This window comes from Thamnophis elegans, chromosome 3, assembly GCF_009769535.1.
Source record: "Thamnophis elegans isolate rThaEle1 chromosome 3, rThaEle1.pri, whole genome shotgun sequence".
Taxonomy (NCBI): Eukaryota; Metazoa; Chordata; class Lepidosauria; order Squamata; family Colubridae; genus Thamnophis; species Thamnophis elegans.
In genome coordinates, this window is record NC_045543.1 from 130,189,931 (window position 1) to 130,210,074 (window position 20,144).

The 20,144-nt window shown below is 39.6% G+C and overlaps 1 protein-coding gene across 2 annotated transcripts in view; it reads right to left on the reverse strand.

Moving 5' to 3' along the window:
- The window catches only part of RAI14 (retinoic acid induced 14), a 122,792-nt gene that overhangs the window by 88,836 nt on the left and 13,812 nt on the right, over positions 1-20,144 (reverse strand). For both annotated transcript variants that reach the window (XM_032213562.1, XM_032213563.1), the window contains exon 2: positions 17,878-17,948. In XM_032213562.1, coding sequence (XP_032069453.1) covers positions 17,878-17,913 — 36 coding nt within the window. In that variant the 5' untranslated portion in view covers positions 17,914-17,948. The remainder of the gene's footprint in view (positions 1-17,877; positions 17,949-20,144) is intronic.

The window sequence follows — 20,144 nt, forward strand, 5'->3', positions numbered from 1 at the left end:
ATCCCACTGCTGGATAGCGGGCTGGAAGGTATGCTCAAGAAGTGTTCTAACCAAGAGGTTAAACTGGTATTTTGTGATTACTTGTGTTTGCAATTGCTATCTAGGCCTCCAAATTCCATCCCTCTTGTGACAACATTCAGAACAATTGTCTCCATTAGATCTCCAAGACATGTTCTTGGGATAGATCATGCTAGCTGGGCAATTCTGGAAGTCCAGGTCCACATATCCTATAGTTGCCATTTTTGAAAAACACTGAGATACTGTAGATGGTAGCAAGATTTTTTTAAAAGGAAGTATAGTATTTTTCGGAGTATAAGACACACCTTTTTCCCTCAAAAAAGAGGCTGAAAATCTGGTGCGTCTTATACACTGAATACAGCATTTTTTGCCTCCCCAAACCCTGTTCCCATCACCAAAATTTCCGTGCATAGATTTTAGAAGGCTTTCAGAGTGCTCCTGGGGGCTGGGGAGGGCAGAAATGAGCAAAAAACAGGCCATTTTTTGCCCAGTTTTGCCCCCCCCCCAGCCCCCAGCAGCACTCTATAAGCCTCCTAAAGGCTATCCATGCCCTTTAAAAAAACAACGGTCCGTTTTCCTGAAAAATGGGCCATTTTGGGGAGGTTTGCAGAGTGCAATTTTTTTTTATTTGCCTCTTCAAAACCTTGGTGCATCTTATATTCTTGTGCGTCTTATACTCCGAAGAATACAGTAGTATACAAAAAAGACAGAAAAAATAAGGATAGTTGAAGAGCATAACTAGAATGAATATGCCAGTGTCTCCAATTTACAGTTCTCCAGATGTTTTGATTACAATTTTCATCACCCCCAACCAGTGGTGTGATGCAACCGGCTTAACAACTGGTTGGTGAGCGCACACATGCATGCTTTGTACACAAACGTTTAATGTGCACTTTACGCATGCGCATATTCAAAAACCGCCCATTTTAAGCTTAAAAACTTACCTTCTATGTCAGCGCCAGCGAGTAAAACAGCTGACGTGCGGCAATCTGCAGGGAAATATAGGACAGGAAAGGATAGGGGCAGGTAGGCGGGGCTACCAGAATACCGGTTCTCCTGAACAGGTCTGAACTGGCTAAATCCCACCCCTGTCCCAACTCAATGTTAAAAATGTCTGTTAAAATACATATGGAAGGAAAAGTTTGGGGAGATGGAATTGTACCCAGGAAAAGAATGGAAGATCAATCAGGAGTGACGAATGTCAGATCTGAAATGACTTAAAGGTATTTCTCCTACCATTGTCCTTCAAACCCAAGATCCACTTAGAATGGAGTTGTATGACAAAGATATGAGGAGGTTTAGTGTAAATCTCTCTTTTGGTATACAATTTAACCAGAGCAAACCCCCACCCATCTAGTCTACCCTTTCCCCAACCAGTTGCTTCCAGATATATTGGATTAACTTTGGGCAGCGTGTCTAATGACTACGTTGATTGAAGCTGTGGTCCAAATAAACTGGAGAATAATTATATAAGGAAGGCTCAGTCATTGCAGCATTTGAAGTTAGAATTCTGAACCAGGAACCAAGAATAAGCTAAACGCTTTTGAAATGAAAGGGACTTCCAAAGCTATTTCAGATACAACATATGAATCAACAGCTCAGTCCCAGCATTCTATTAAATTACCCCATGTCCCAGGAGAGAGTCCCAGGTGAGTCAGGAATCTTACCCATTAAACACTGACTCAGGAACCCAAAATAGAAATCTCCTGCTTAGATACTTCAGCATGAAACTGCATCATCTGAAGCACAGCTGCTCTCCCTTGGCATGAACAGGTCGGTAAAGATATATGTGAGAATGGAAAGGAGTAACTGAACATAAAGTTAAACCTGAAGCTATTGCATAATTCTGTAAATCTTTTTAATTGTTGCTAAATAGCACCTTATCCCTTTTTGAAAAGGTTTATGAATGGCTTATTCTTTGTTGAAACAAGGTACCATGAATAAAAATGGTAATATAGAACAGAGAAATGGTCTTACTTAGAATTTCTCTGAATTCATAATAAATGATAATCCTTACTTGTTCAACAACTGAAATTATGAGGGTGCTGAAAAAGGAAATGTATGTCTGGTCCTTGAACTTACGACATCTGGCCAGAAGATTGTAATTCATGTGATTGGCTACCAGTGTGCATTTACAATGGTTGCAGTGTTCTGTGGTCAAGTGATTGCCATTTGAAAACTTCACGGTCAAGTAGTCAATGGGGAAGCTGGCAGGAAATCACAAGTTGCAGTCACATGACATTACACTAAACAATCCGTAGTGATTCACTTAACATCTGGAACTGATGATGTAAGTCAAGCACAGTCGTGTGATCTTTCACTTCACAACTATGTTGCTTAGTGACGGAGCTGCTAGTCCCCATTGCTATTGGGTTTTTTTTATATAAAGCTTTTTATTTTTTCATTTTCATAACATATCACATGTATACTATTACATAGCCAACATCGTACTGTATTATTAAATGTTTACATCAATTCATCTTACCATCAACTCAGAGTTGGGGGGAAGAGAGGAGGAGGAGGAGGACCCATTGCTATTGTTAAGTGACAAATACCCTGTACTAGTTGTTTAATAGAAAGAATAAAAAGGAACATATTTTGTGTAGAGGAGGAGTGCCTTAATGCTAAACCATCTTTATTATTTTTGCATGCTAAGAAACTATTAACTTAATAATCCTGTCTTCTTCACCTTTTTTTTCAATGGTTGTTCTTTTGGAATCTCTACCACTTTACTTCTCAGCTTCTGGCCTCCCGCCATCTGCATGAACTTTAGGAAGAAAAAAATTTAAAAAGCAAAGATGTTGCCTCTCCAAATGCTGAACCTTGCAGCTAAACCCAAACAAAAGGCTTTTCAGGAACAATCACATGCTTGTTCAATGCTACCTGTCATACGCGAGAATTCTAGTAGTGAAGAAATGATATAGGTTTCTATTTAAAGGCACGACTGTAAATAACTTAGCAATCCAGATATCTATACACAAGCTGTGTTTTAAAACTGTGGGGACTAAAGGAAAAACTAAAGAAATATGCTTTCTGGCTATGCTGTTTTTGAGAAGGAAAACATCACATTGCAACTAGGTGTTTCACAGCTATAAACTGCCAGAAAGTTGTCCCTGTGCAACTTGCCACAAATAAATAGTACCAAAAACTCAGCTGTAATGACTTCTTGACAAGCCCAGCATGCAAAATACACACTCAACAATGAAGGCTAAAGGGCCACTTCAGAGGAAATTAAAACTGAAGGGAATATATGTAATTTTAAAAAAAAAACCTGCTACAGCAGATGCATTCCAACCTGGTATTTGTATGTAATTTTCTGCCAATCAGTCAAAGTATAATTATGGCAAATGAATGTATATTTTCCAAGGCCAAAGCATGGCTGGTTCAGTGTTCACTCCCACATCCCAACTCTACATCCCTTTAGCCTATCAACAAAGTGCAATGGATTCCTTTTATGTTGGCTGATATACTTGGTTAAGAAAAAGGTAAAACATAGGCTTAGCACATAGAGAAAGTAGGTTAAATGAAAAAAACCAAACCATTTTAAAGTGATCCAGTTCCTTACAAGGAAAATGTTAGAGGCAGGACATATTTATTTGTAATAAGTGTCTAGCATACACTATTCAAAATGTTAGCAATGTACATTGCTGCTATTCATAAAAACAAACAGGTTGCATGGACATGAAGTAAGTGTGCTCCAGCAATTCCTTGCCCATCACATCAGGCTGCACAAATGACTGTGCAGCGTGGACAGAAGAACATACCAAACATTATCTTCTCAATTAGTTTTTTTCAACCTTGGCAACTTTAAAATGAGTGGACTTCAATTCCCAGAATTCTTTGGCTTGCAGGGAGAATTCTGGGAGTTGAAGTCCATGCGTCTTAAAGTTGCCAAGGTTGAAAAATCAGGGTGGATAAAAATCTTTGATTTAAAAAATAATAATTAAAAAAATGGATTTTTTAAAATTTAAATTGGATATTTTTATTAAATTTATTTTAATAAAATGCTTTTAGTGCAAAAATCTATCTAAAGAAAGCTTTCTATTTAAGATACATTAATAATTTAGTTTATTCAGCATGAAATGGAGCTTAGTTATGTAGCATGAGGCTGTATATTCTGCAATATTGGGACTGTCGGTGAGTCAACAGTGGGCCAAGAGGAGCCACCACTGCAGGCCAGTGATGACAGTTGCTCTTTAAAAATTATGATTTAAATTGATTTGATTTAAATCAAGCCTTTTTACTAGGGATTTAAATGATTTAAATCGTGACTTAAATTGACTTGATTTAAATCAAATCCACCCTTTGAGAAATACTGCTTAAGTGTTCAGAACTAAACAGCTAGATTCTTTCAAGTGATCTCACTTCTATTGTCCCATTTCTGGATGCCCATTGAAAAAAACAGATTGGTGAATTTCTACTCTAATCCAAGACACATTTCAAACCTTGGCTGCTTCCCCCTAGTAACTGCTTATTAATTGCTTACAGCAGTTATTAATTGATACTTACCACCACCTCCTAGAGTTTGCATCACCAGAGAAAAGCATATTGGAAAATGTGTTGCTGATATACAGCATATTTTTAGACAAAGACGGACAATATTTCACATCTGTGAGCTGTGTTCAGACTGCTTTATCTCTAAGCAATAGACTTGTGGATGAGTCAGCACATAGCTGTAGACAAAGATAATAATGCTTCAATAGATATTCTCCTTGGACTTTACACTGCTGACTATCATTTTATTGAGAAGTGAAAACTTTATTGAGAAGTGAAAACTCTACAGAATTTCATCAATCTCAACTAATGATGCCAACTGTTGGCCTAATACAGGTAGCCCTTGTCTTACAACAGTTTGTTTAGTGCAGTGTTTCTCAACCTTGGCAACTTGAAGATGTCTGGACTTCAACTCCCAGAATTCCCCAGCCAGAGAATGCTGGCTGGGGAATTCTGGGAGTTGAAGTCCAGATATCTTCAAGTTGCCAAGGTTGAGAAACACTGATTTAGTGACTGTTCAAAGTTACAACGGCACTGAAAAAAGTGACTGATTACCGTTTTTCACGCTTAAGAATCTTTGCAGCATCCCATGATCAAAATTTGGATGCTTGGCAACTGACTCATATTTATGATAGTTACAGTGTCCCGGGGTCATATGATCATGTTTGCGACTTTCTGACTAAGTCAAAGGGGAAGCCCGATTCACTTAACAACTGTGTTACTAACTTACAATGGAAATTCCAGTCCCAATTGTGATTGGAAATCAAGGACTACATGAAGAAATAGGGAGTTGTTCAATTTCCTATCTATCTTTTGGACTCAACCCGTCCCTTTGTGAAAAAATTAAGTTCGAAAAACCAGTTAGATATAAATTGTAAGTGCTAATCAAGCTAATCAACAATGGTATGATGGTATCTTGCTCTTCTAAATCTTCTAAATCAGGAAGCAAAATGCTTTGGGCTAACTCTGCGCTGCAGCTTTCAGCATTTAGCTTTCTAGTTTAAGGCCTTTAAGTTTAAGGCAGCAGTGCATTTTGGTTGATCCCATGTCGCAAACCTTTGCCTCTAATAGCAACAGAAAGCTACATATTTATATGAATTCCACTGTATTTTTAGAAAGGAATTATGTTCCTTTTGGAAATTCATACACAAAGTTACAATAGCACTGGCTTTTAACTTGTTTCTGAAGGAGTTTTTATAACACTGCTTTAGATGCTGCAGTAGCAGCCTCAAAGAGATAAATGATGAACGCAAGGTTGCCCCAATGCAACCTTTTGTACGTGAGTCACAATGTGGAATACATGTATAAAGCAAGAGAGGACCTGGCATCCTGATGCTGCTTTCATCAGGTTCATGGAAGTGATGGTTCCTACTTCTGCTCAGATAACTTTGAAGTGAGATTTCACAAAACAGATCCAGGAGCCTTGAAATTTTACTAGCAGCCCCATTTCATATGCCTCTTCTACCAACCTGGCCACTGTCCCTCTTGAGAGACATCAGGAGACACTGACGTGACAAGAAACATATTGTCATTGCCCAGAGTCCCTTTCCGAGGGTGACAGGTAGTTCAGAAATGTGAACTATAAATAAATCATAAAAGATTAGCCAAATCCCCATCAGTATTTCCCACTCTTGGTTTCATTTGCTTTTCTCTATCTCACCTAACCATCACATATATGAAGCTATGTCCAAAATGAGTTGCTTCCAAATGACAGTATTAACCACAATCATTCCAATCCAACATCACAAAGCACAGGAAAAAGCCCATTATGAATTGCTAGTTATTTTCTGAAGGAAAGGCTCCTTTGAATGCTTAAAAGGTCCAAACACAACTATGATGGCTATAGTATTTTGCATCAATTCACCTACACCAATATTATCAGAGGTGGGTTGTTCCCAGTTCAGCCTGGATCAGGTGACCCGTTAGTAGCGGTGGCGGGAGGTTCCGCCCAGACCCTTCTGCGCATGCGCACGAGCAAACCAGTAGTAAAAAAAATTGGAAACCCACCACTGAATATGATGGTATGGAATTTGCTTACTATTAATGTATTTTCTTTACTATCATATATTTTACCTATCTAATTATATCTTCAGAGGCCACCAAGTCTCCTGCCATCACCTCTAGGACAATTAGATCATTCAGGTCAAGTTTATAGCGGAAGAATGAATGGTGGGAGGCTCAGCTTTGCAACAGTGATGGAAGATGAGCAATCTCCAACTTTTGAGTAAATAGCTCTTAAGAGCCATTAAGAGAACCCACTCCCCAGCTTGAGTTTTCTAATAGTTTTGACAGAAGGGGTTGGTGTGTTACCCCCAAATTATTCCACATGATTCCAACTGGAATTTCCATACTCTATGTATCTATCATTCATAAAGTATTATATTATGTTCTATGGCAGTGATGGCACCTTTTTGGTGCTGAGTGTCCAAAGCGTGCGCATGCACGCACCCCTCAAATGCAATGTTAGTGTCACCCATGCATATGCGCATGTCCCCCCACACATACATGCACATCCCCCATGCCTTTGCCCCCACCCATTTTTTGCTTCCAGGTTGGTGGTCTTCCAGGCCCAAAACGGGACATGGAGGGGGGGGCTCATGCAGCACTCCTGCACTCCATTTTGGCTTCCAGGTTGATGCAGGAAGCCTTCCAGGTCCAAAACGGGGCACAGAGGTGCATGCATGTGCGCACACCCCCAAAATGCAACACAAGGACCCCCCCATGCTTGCACATGTCTCCGATGTGTGCCCTTTTTCCCGCACATGCGCTGCATAGACCCAAAGATCAGCTGGTCAGTGGGAGGCATGCGCATACGCGGTGGAGCTGGGCTGGGACGATGGCTGGCGTGCCCGCAGAGAGGGCTCTGGGTGCCACCTGTGGCATATGTGGTTCTATGGTAATATGATATAGCAGTGATAACATTCAAAGATTCTCAAAAATAACTACAACAATCCAAATTTTGGGGGAATCTGTGTACTTTAAAATATGATTTATGCTTAGGGCAACTGAGCCGAAAAGTCTATAGTGGTCCCCAACCCCCGGTCCGCGGACCGGTGCCGGGCCATGGAGTACCTGGCACCGGGCCGCGCAGTGGCCGGGGGCCATGCAACGGCCGACTCTTCACTCATGCAGCGCCGTCGCCGGAGGGGGGGAGCTGCGCGGAAGCACAGGAGCAAGTGAGGCGAGGAGGAAGAATCCCCCGCTACTACACCACCTCCGCCCCCTCCCCGAGTCAGCCGTCCCCTCAGTGAACGCCTCCGCCTCTTTCTCCTTTCTCGCCTCAGTCGGCTCGCCTGGAAGCGAGGCGAGGAGGGGGCGGACCATGCGCTGGAAGCGGAGCCCTTGGAGGCCACTCTCTTTCTTTTTTCGGTCTCGGGAGCCTCGGGCGCCTCTCGGCTCTCCGCAGGGCCTTCCCTCCGCCGAGGGCGCCCGTGGCAGGCGGGGCTGGACGGCGTCCTCCCCCCTCTCGCCGCTTCCCCCGCCACAACACGCCCCTTCTCCGCGAGGAGTTTCTGCCTCGTCGCCTCCCTCTCCCTCCCTCCCTCTCCCCGGGCTTCCACGCCGCCTCCTGTTAAGTTTCATCAGCGGAGACTTTGCTCGGCTCTCTCCCGTGGAAATTAAAGGGAAGTAGCGTCAACACGACCAAGTTGGTGCGGGCGACGAGATAATGTGCTTTTATACCCATAAATCCGAGTTCCCTTCGGTTTCCTCCACTGTGGGCTGTCCTTGAATATATATATACACTTTTTGCAGTTCAAGACCTCCCCCCCCCCCGCCCAATCTGTAATATATTTCTATCTTTTGTATATTTTGTACATGCTGATATGTTGCATATGTTGCAACCCTTTTTGCAGCCCACGAGAATGCCTGGTTCTGAGCCTCAAAAAACGAGAGTTCTCTTAAGGCTGCAAAAAAGGAATATACTTTGGTCCTTGAAGCGCTTTTCCTGTTATTTGGACATTATATATATACGTACGTACATACGTACGGTATGTATATATGCATGTATGTATGTATGTATGTGTATGTATGTATGTATGTATGTATGTATGTATGTGTATATATATATATATATATATATATATATATATATATATATATATATATATATATATATGTTTTTTATTTGTGCTGATAAATAAATAAAGGAAGCACAAATAAAAAACACAAATATAACAAAGGCAACAGTAAAAATATTGGGTTTCTGTCTGGATGGTCTCTTGTGACGAGCCTAATGACAGAGAGTGGAAGTGTGACCTTCCTCCCACACTTGGGCATACCAGGGGTTGTGACTTTAAGTATATATATATATATATATATATATATATATATATATATATATATATATATATATATGTCTGTAGTCCATAATATAGTGATGATTTAAAAAAAAATTAGTTGAGCACATGGAATCTTTTTTCTTTTAGTATATTTTGGAGGTGGGGGCTCACTTTGTTATTTAAGATAGTATCTCCTTTTATATATGGTAGTGAAGATACCTAATACTCCCACCCCCTATTTCCCCCACGACAACCTTGTGAGGTGGGGGGGCTTAGATAGAGTGAATGGGCTTAATACTGTATTCTTTTTACATTGCTATCCTCTGGCTTATTTAATTTTGCCCTTGCTCTTTTTATCTTTGACCTTGATTAATTCAGCTGTTTATTCCTTAAAATCTACATACAAAATGGAAGGTGGGATATGATTCAGGTGTTGAATTGGGAAGGTGGATTTAAAAATTATGTTTGTATTCCCCCATTTTTGCCCCCCCTACCCCTGCGCGCGCTCAGCGGGCCACGGTAAAATTATCAAAGGCTGACTGGTCCGCGGCGATAAAAAGGTTGGGGACCACTGGTCTATACTACATGTTTCAATGAAAGCTTTTTACAACCACTTGACTAATGACTTGTTTTTCTTATATTTTCTCATTTTCCTTCCACCACCAGAACTTTGAATTTCTGATACGTAATCAGCTTCCTTTCTATACCAGATTGAGGGACTACAGATTTATTTCGCCTCCACATAACATTGGAATCTTTTAAGGCCAGGAGCTGTTTTAATAAATCAAGTCCAATCTTCAGTAAATAAAAACCAAGAAATTTATTCTGGCTGGATTAAAAGGAAGTCTTTTATAAGAGGTGTCGATAAGATCAGAGCCAGCTGTCCTTCAGACTCTTGCTCTCAAATCAAGCAGGGGGTGGGAGGCGAAATTTGTTTCTCCTATTAAACAGAGAACATTTTTCTTCTTTTTTTTCCCCCTCCTACTCTTCAGTTAAGACTGCTCATTGAAAATTACATACTAGAAACAGATTTCCATGTTCTTGGCCTGAGCATGATTCTTTTTTCTCTGTTATTTTTCTGAAAGTTTCCTGTAGAACAAAATAGGCTCTGTGATTACATTTGGCCCTTCGAATGTAGTACTTACTTCAAAGGGATATGAGAATGATGTGAAAATAAAAATAACCACTACTGCTGGATTCAACATGTTCAGTATCTACTGCTAGTCCTCGATTTTTAATCACAACTGGAATGGGAATTTCCATTGTAAGTCACTACATCTGTTAAGTCAAGTTGAACTTGATTTTGCAACAATTATGGTGGTTGTTAAGCAAATCGTTCCTAATGTGTATGTTTTGTTCGAAATCAGCAAAAAAGGTCACAAACTGTAATCATGTGACTGCAGATTCTGCAATCAGTTGTAAATGCAAGCCAGTTGCCAAGTATTTGAATTAAGATCACATGACCAAGAGCGTGGTGTGACAGTCATAAATATGAGTAAGTCATTTTTTTTCAAGACCATCATAATTTTGAATTGTAGTAAAATCAATGGTTTTATGTCAAGGATTACTTTGCTCATTGCTCACACAGTAGAGCAAGATACATTATTCTTCTCTGAACCATGTAGGTACCACGAAACTGGCTAAGTTCACCCATAATATTTAGCATACTATTAGTATATGTTAAAGCAGCATTGTATATTTCTGAGTTGATCTTGAAGTGTAGTACTGCATTGGTACACTAGACAGAGTAGTTCATAGATTTTCTCCAACCATATTTATTAATATCCATAAAATGCAGAGCGATGCAATTAACCCAACCATCCTTAATCTTGCCCAATTTCCATCTTTATGTTCATATTTTTCAGGAAAAGATCAGAATAATTTACTTTGCAATCATCTAATCCAATGCCATCCATTGCAGGATCTGCTAAAATAGTTTGGATGGATATCTATCCTGTTTCCCTGAAAATAAGACCTCCCTGGATAATAAGCCCAATCGGGCTTTTGAGCGCATGTGTTAAAATAAGTCCTCCCCCAAAAATAAGCCCTCCCAAAAATATTGCAATGCAGCAGCAGCCATGAGGTGACCAGGCTCACTGCCTCCTGCACCTCAAAAATAATAAGACCTCCCAAAAAATAAGGCTAAGTGCTCATTTCAGGGGTCAAAAAAATAAGACCCTGTCTTATTTTTGGGGAAATACGGTATCCAGTCTCTCTTCATGAGTTCCAATGAAGAAGAATGTACTAAAGCAAGCTATTCCACTGGTTGGCAGCTTTTATTATCAGGAAATTCCTCCTAATACCTATCTTGAATGTACTTCCCTATGGTTTGGGTTTATTAGTTCTGGCTCTGTCCTTTTCCATATGAGTGTACAAGTTCACTTCCTCATTTAAATAACAATCCTTGCCATAATAATAAACAATTCACTGGTCAAGAACATTCATCAGTAGGAACCTCTTGAATACAAAGGGACTAGAAGCAATCGGATCTCCTGTTCAACTAAATTCCATACTGTAATATTCATAATTGTACTTCCTACATACAGTTTTCCTTTGGTGTAATATTATATACTTCTGCTTGTACAATGGTATGTTGGAATGATCTTAGAAGTCTAGATCCAGAGATGCTTTGTAGGGAACATGTCAAGCTTATCAGGTGGACTAAACATTTTTGGGAAATTAGAGGGTCTTTTTGAGCCCTTACCTCACACATTATCCAGCTGCAAACTATGCTGCCTCTTATATGACCATTCTATAAAACAGTCTCATTGGCCAGTCTTCAGCCCAGCATCCCAAGGTCATTCCTGCATACCATTACAACTTAGCAAAGTTTGTGGCCTCAAAAGTTGCTAACAGCATCTGAGATTTGTTCATAAATGTTTTTAGAATTTCAGTAACACACCCACATTGCTATCCATATAATCAAATGTATGTGGCTATGGTTTTCTCTGTTGCAATGTATGGCTGTTTAACTTGGACCATAAGAAAGACTGAGCGCTAAAGAATTGAGGCCTTTGAACTATGGTGCTGGAGAAGACTCCTGCAAGTCCCTTGGACTGCAAGGTGATCAAACAGGTCAGTCCTAGGGGAGATCAACCCTGACTGCTCTTTAGAAGGCCAGATCCTGAAGATGAAATTCAAATACTTTGGCCATCTAATGAGAAGGAAGGACTCCCTGGAGAAGAGCCTAATGCTGGGAAAAATTGAGTGCAAAAGAAGAAGGGGACGACAGAGAATGAAGTGGCTGGATGGAGTCACTGAAGCAGTAGGAATGAGCTTAAATGGACTCCAGAGGATGGTAGAGGATAGGAAGGCCTGGAGGAACATTGTCCATGGGGTCGGACACAACTTTGCAACTAACAACATGTGTCAATGTACATGTTTTCAGCCACTGATCTATTTTCCTGAATCATTACCAACAATTGCAGACTTTCTTCTGTCCAGCTGATAGATATGAGAAAGAGGGGAGTTGAGTTGTTGAATGATTTTGTCCAGCCAGATCATACATTTCGGTAAGAGGGAGAAATGAGCAGATCATTTAGCTGATGCAGGTAGAGAGACTGCAGCAGACAACATGGTGGTCTCAAATCACAGTGCGACTAACACTGCTGTAGAGCAACAAATTATAGTTAACTCAATTCCAAATGAAAAAAAATCACTGTTTTTATTCTCAAGTTAATGGATAAGAAAGACCACACATGTGGATGACTCAACCTCTTACTGAGCTAGAAAACATGTGAAACTCCAAAAAAAGACTATTTTATAGCTATTTTTTATCACTCTCCAGACTAATATGTCTGACTACCTCCCTTCAGAAGAGTGATTTTGTCTAGCAGAGACAGATGACACCCTCCAACAAAAGAAAAACAAGCTTTATATAGAAATATGACCAGAACACAAGAAAATTTCACAAGTGAGTATCTATTAAAACAATATTTGAACCTTTGGGATTCTCTCAAAGACAAAGCAACCCAACTTCTATAAATTCATCACCCAGAATGAACTTAACAGAATTTGAACTAACACGTTTAATGACAAAGCAGTACATGGTGAATGAAATATATAAATGTTTTCCCACTGCTTAAAAGCAATAGCACTACCTCCATTCAAAGATAGCTGAAAGAAGCTCAAATATTTGCTATGGGCATTATTCCAAGTCTACAATATATCACAGAATTTAAAAGCCAATGATAATAAGCTAGTCACTATTATCTAAGTTCAAAAGCGTCTCAAGTATTTAAAAACCAGAGTTTGGACTAGCTTCAGAGTCTGCTTGGATAGCTCTGTGGTTAACCTCAAAGATATGCAGCTTTCTCTGGCTATTCCTTGGAACAATGTCGGGATGTTTATGCAAAAGCACAAGCTTGCTCTTTAGATAATACCACTAAGGAGTGAACAAATGAGTGCAAGGAAAAATTGGCCTGAATGTTCATCAGTATAATTTTTGTCTTCTCTGTCCTATTTCATATCAGTACTGATAGATATAAAGTGGTTGTTGGGGTACCTGAAGCATCTGGTTGGACATAGATGGAGTAAAATGCTAATAAGGCATTCTTCTCCAAGCTCTTGATTGTGAGATGAATTAAAGCAGGCCACAATTCTTCTTCTATATTTGCCTGGAATTTGGAATTTATAGTCCTAGCACATCTTGAGGGCACCACACTGAAGAGGGTTAAGATAAGACTATTTACCTGATCTGGTATTCTTAATTTCTATCTGATTGGGTTCCTGTATAGCAAAAGTCACCATTTGCCTAAGTAAGGTTACTGAATTACGGTAACCACAACAGGGTTAGTATACTCAACCCAAACAAGCTAATTTTATTACGATTTAAAAGACTGAACTCAGTCTTTCCCACTCCTCTCAATTTCAGTCCAAATGATTTTCAATGAAATTAATCCTGTTTCATGCCAATCCAAGTAAACAATCAGAACTCAACTCGATCCTAATAATGCCACTGCAGATTTTGTAGAAAATCTGTAACATTGATTTAATTTTATTTACAACTTTTAAGTCTTTTAATCAAAAGGGTAAATGTAACAAAATAAAGATATTTTCTCAAAATGCTTGTTGATAAAGCCACAACTGGATTTGCCTTTACCGATGTGTCTGACATTTTCACTAAGCTTCGTTTGGAAAGATTCCTTTTAAATGAAAATGTCAGGGAATGAGACATCACATTATTATTTTTTCAAGATGTTTATACATAGAGTAGGCAAACTTATGAATTATAGTAGATTAGGAATTTTGTTAGCCTACTGAGAGCACAGTCACAAAGGGTTGTCATGGAGATGGGCCTACTCACAAATTGGGAGCCATTACAAGCATGTGTGTAAATATGAGGAAATTATTTTTGGAGATGGAGGGAAGAGCCCAGAGGCTGGACAACAACCTTTTAAAAAACAGGGACTCTCCCTAGTTTTGTGGAAAGCAAAAGGAAAGGAGGAGAGAAATATTTTCAGTCTTGCAAGAATCTGTTAACTGAACCTTGCAATAAAGTTAAGAATTAGTGAGGATTTCTGGGGGAGGAAAATTGAGGATTAAAACGCCTCCAAATGAGGGACATGGTGGTTCAGTGGCTAAGACGCTGAGCTTGTCAACCACAAAGCTTGGCAGTTCAGCGGTTCGAATCTCTACCGCTGCATAACGGAGTGAGCTCCCGTTACTTGTCTCAGCTTCTGCCAACCTAGCAGTTCGAAAGCATGTAAAAATGCAAGTAGAAAAATAGGAGCCACCTTTGGTGGGAAGGTAACAGCATTCCATGCGCCTTTAGTGTTTAGTCATGCCGGCCACATGACCAGTGAGATGTCTTCGGACAGTGCTGGCTCTTCGGCTTTGAAATGGAGATGAGCATCGCCCCCTAGAGTCGGGAACGACTAGCACATATATGTGAGAGGAACCTTTACCTTTACCTTAAATGAGCAAAGATGGCATTGTGGCAGTCACAGCAGCTGGGTGACAAGACCCTCCGGATAAAAGGGTCCTTTGTGAAATTTTTCCCAAGGTCATTCCTACATACCATTTACACCATGGCCAGTTCCAAAACAGGAAGGTCACATGCATTTTATTCACCAGAGGGAAAATAGTCCTAGATGCTTTCTTCTATCCCAGTGAAAGCTCTGTGGAATCCTGAGGCATTTGTGCAAATAAAGTTGCTGCAGATAGCCAGCATGCAACATGCTTCTATTCAATACTTTTTTTCCCCATTTTAGTTTAGTTTCCTTTAGTTGAAAGAAAGTAAAGGTGGAATAAGAATCCATTGAGATTTGGAGATTTGGGGGGGGGGAACGGGACCCTGGGGTCTGGGTGCCAATTTACTATGCTAACATATGCTAATTTTGTTCATTTCTATAATGCATGTTATCTACTTTCTTTATGGCCAGAGATAAGGAGAAAGAACTCTTTTTCAAGGACTTTACAATCAGAAAACAAAAAACCAACAACAACCAGGGGAAACGGAAAAGTGGAGGAAAGAGTCAACTTGGAAACTATATGCAGATGTTTCAGTTTAGGGCAGATTACAAACAGATATGAAAAGGAACAGGTTATATGCCAGGGGCTTCAGGAAAAGAACTAAGAAGAAGAATTAGAAAGAAGCTGGAAAAATAGCAACAGATAGCTGTAGGGAATATCTTTTATAGGATATTAAAATGCTTTATTTAACAAAAATAAACCAGACTACATTACCCAGACTGATATAATTCCCTATTTCTTTCTCTTTTAACTTAGAAACCGCAAAATTTTACAAATACCAGGCATGGGAACAGACCAGAAAATATCCTTTTTGTTTGTTAGAAGCCTTCTTCTCCAGACATTTCAAAGAAAGCAAACAATCAATCAAGTTAATTTAACGGAATCAGCAGGTTTTGACTTTTCCTTCAACCAAGAAAATAGCATCCCAAAAATTATTTACAAAAAGTTGGTGCCAGAACCTCATCCCAACCAGCCTGAGATACTTTGAAGAAGCAAATGTGCTTGGCTCCATGGTTTTATCATGCACATTACTCAGCAGGAATAACAAACAATAGGGATCTCTATTCATTGGTTGTTTAGCATTGCACCCAAGCTGGACTCACTGGATTACAGCTTTTTTAATAAGCCAACAAGAAAAGAAGCCTTTTGAAGAACTTTGGCTGATTCTTAAGAGCTAGACAATGTTTGGCAGGGACAAATGCCAAAGATCTGCAAGGAAGCATCAATCTGTGACACAAGGGAAAAAACAGCCTGTATTATCACTAAACAGTCTTCCTGCAGACCGAAGGCATTCTCTTTTCCCTTCAGCTATAAAAAAGAACCCTGTCATTCAGAGACAGTTCACATGAATGAATGCAAAAGTGTTGCTCATACTCAAAATAAAAAAGCTAAAATTTACAGAATGCCTGAGATGCATAGCAACAATTTGGAAAGCAACTTTTGTCATATATGGCTCATCAGTTTCCTTTTACAAAGGACCACCCAATAAACTACAGTAATAGCCATCTAAAGGAATCTGATGAGTGAAATTTCAACACAACCCCCCCCCCCTTTAGTCAATGCTTGACCTAAGAGGATGGCTGCTTCCTGACAAGCTGAGGCAGATGGCTAGGACCAAGGCATGAATAGGATAATGTGTTGAGGTACAATGCAGAAGAATCAATATGCCCAGGTCTTCCTCAATAGTCTTATGACTTGTAGAGGATGAAACACCAGCAATTGTCAAAACTAAGTCTTCCAGATACAAAAGGCAGCCAATCGTGAACATTATCAGCTTCTGCAACAAGAATAACTGAGTGTTCTTAAAAGGATAAACACAAGAAAAATCCTGACCAACAGAAACATAGTCTTCTACCAATGTAGTTTTTTCTGCATAACTTTTAAATATGTAACTCCTGCTCTTCATTTAAGATAATCCAGAGAAGTCTAAGTGACTCTGATGCAAATGAATTCAGAAACTAAGCTAAGCTATTGCATGTTGCACTTGGCTTGGACCGAGTCAGCCATTATGATCTCTATACCATGAGTTAAGAGTAAGCAGGATGTGGAGACCTAACCTATTGTGGGCTGCTGAAATGCAGCAGTTTTTCAGGGATTCAAGTAGAAGACTTTCTCCCTGGTTAAAGGTATCACACTGATTATTGGTGTTACCTTTAAGTCCCTAGTTAAAGGTATGCACATGCATTATACAATATATACACCTGTTGTTGTTGTCATGTTCGACCCATCACAACCCCATGGATTGCATTCCTCCAGGTCTTCCTGTCCTCTACCATCTCCCGGAATCCATTTAAGCTCATGCCTACTGCTTCAGTGACTCCATCCAGCCACCTCATTCTCCGCCGTCCCTGTCTTCTTTTGCCCTCAATCTTTCCCAGCATTAGGCTCTACTCCAGTGAGCCCTTCCTTCTATAGTCCATCCTATTTATATACTGTAGACTGTATATAGGGAAGAACTATATAATCCTTCCTCAAACATGCAGTCCTCAATAGTTAAGATTATATCCATATATGATGGATAGCAAAGTTCAGTTGAGCAATAGTAGCTTTTTTCAGATTAATTAATAAAGTGGATTAGTTTAAAAGGAAGGCCTAGTTTGCTGAGTTGTTCAAACCAACAGAAATTATCTTTTTCACACCTCAAGAGGAATGCAACTTATGCACTTGCCAATAAAACTCTCATTAGTGTCAAGTTTAATTCTTGGTGGATACAGATTTTTTTTTGAAACAATATAGAAACAGTTTACTGCCAGTTTCTTCAAGGAAATTTTCTAATCTTGCTCAGTTCTGTGTTTCTTTGGTTGCTTGCTTAGCATGTCAGCTAAATCTCCTATTCAAATAATTAACCAGGTCTGATGCAGCTAAGCTTTTTAAGACCAACTAAAGTTGGCTAGGTGGCCCATGATTTCATCCTAACAATTATTTCATAATATTTGTCTAGAACAGAAGCAATTTGTCATCCTATTACTTCTTCCAGTCTCCTTTTACAAGCTTTGCCACTCCTGCCCTTGTAGTTTATTAACCTTCAGTTTTATCATCTTGGAAGCAAAAGAATGTGGAATGGAAGTGAAAACAGATGAGAGTTAGCCAAACTGAGCCACTGAATACTTACATCACTCTTCCTGAACTTGGCTTTCAAACTCTTCATGTTTTTTCCATTCAAATCTTACACACTTTCAGCACCTATGTAGGGAGAAAAGACAAAAGTGTAAAGAATATGTATGTTTCCAGCTACATTTGGTTGAAATTTAATGAGCAACAGTTTCATTTTCTTATATGGAGTATAGTTAAGTTTTGGCAAAAAACGATACCCAAATCTATTGTTCAATTTCACCTATTACATTAAACAACAAAGAGAATTTATGTGAGCTGGCTTTTCTGTACAACAATGGAGAAAAGGATCTACTTTTACATGTGCATTTTCAAACTACTTATAGCAAAGCTGAATAAGTATGACATAATCTCTCACCTTTTGTTCTAACCATTTTTTTTAACCCAGAAAGAAAAATGCACAATCCTCTTTTGTGATTACAATACCTTGGCATTGTTCTCCAAAGCAGTAAAGAATATATTGTCTGTGTAAAATAATGAAACCTCTAAAAGAATGGTTTTCTATATCCCCATCAAGGTGTAATGCGTTTAATAACATGCTTGGTAAAGTAGTCATTGGTTTTACAGGCCACGCTATAGAGGGTTAGTTGCCTTTTTCTTATCTTGTTCAATTGAAGCAGAATGTACTGTACAACACCCAGTGGCTGCTTCCTTGTCAGCTAAGTGTATGTCATTTGCAGCCACAACTTAGCATGGCCAAGGCTTTTCTCCCACAATAGTATCTCCTGGGTACCATATCACATGATCATAATGAACCTTTCTTATTTAAGCAAAACCTCCAGCATACGTTTGCTCAATCTAATGCCTTCTACAAATACTAGCATTACCAGCTCCCAGAATTCCCCAGCAAGGCTCATATTCTGCATATATTCTAACGGCTGCTGAGATTGCCAAGTTAGGAAAGCTGTTCCAGTAAAGAAGGAAAAGTAATAAGGGAAAGTAATAAGTAACTGTTCCATATATAACCGAAGAATGTACCGTATGTCCACTTAGGCCAGGGGTGTCAAACTCAAGGGCTGCGGGACTACCCTGGAAAATGTAAGGAGCCATCCCATATCATTTCAACCCAGTCTACCTGTGTCGCTTCAGCCCGCTATAACGAATGCGAAGAGGAAACATCGGATCAGTGTGGCTTCGTCCTGGTCTACCCAACGTGAAGAGGAAACATGCCAGCAGTTTGGGGAGTGGTGTCAACCTGCCCATGCCCACCAAATTGGCCATGCCCACCTGCCCCCCCCCCCCCCCCGAGGTCAACCATGGCCCTGATGGGCCCCTCAATGAAATTGAGTTTGATACCCCTGACTTAGCCAGTTTCATCTATGAATATGTCACCTGTGCTGGATGGAATTGCAACGCCTTCAAGAGCTCTAGGGCTGAAATGGATGAGATTTATGACTTGAGAAACATGAAGAGGGTATTTTATAAAAGATCAGGAGGTATCTGGTATTCTAAAGATAAGACTCTCAAAATGGAAACTTAGGCCCTAGGTGCCCACTAAACAATAATTGTTGTTGAAAGGTTTGTTGCTCAGAAATGCATAGCTCTCAAAAATGAATCCCTTTTCCCAATCATTTTTCATTTTAGAGTATAAGAAATAACACAGTATCTGTACCTTTAGAAAGATTAACTTCTGCTTACATTGGCAGTTTAATTCATCTAGACATTTTATATTTGGGTTTTCTTAGCTGATTTTAATGCATAGGGACTTGACTTTACATAGCCTTTTTGAACTAAATGTCTCATTTTTAAATATACTACCCTGAAACTTCCCTTTGAACCAAGGCAAGATCTTTAAATCTTTACAACTGCAACTCCAAAACCAAGGAGTATACTGCAGAACAGTAGCCTTGTGCTGTCTATTCACCAACAGGAATAAAATCTGGAGAGCACGGTGCACTTTTGCAGAGCTGAATGTATACAGGCAAGCTGCAAAAATTGCAAATAGAAGTAACATGACACAAGCTGTGTGTCAAAAGAACTGATTTGTTCATTGCACAATCATTGCAAATGCCTTTAGCTAGAGGTTAGTCCTGTTCCTCTCTCAAAAACAAAAAATAAAAATCCTGCATTGTTAAACACACCAAACCAGTCAAGTGCTACTTGGCAAGGATAACATTTATTCATGAGTTGCAAAACCAACAAGGATAATTCAGTGAAACTAAAAACCTTGTAAGCTTTTGTGTGTGTGGGCGCCAATTGACCTCTAAGAGAAGGAAAAAGCACTTGGAAAGTGGTCCTGGAACTTTCTGGATTTTTAATACATCAAAA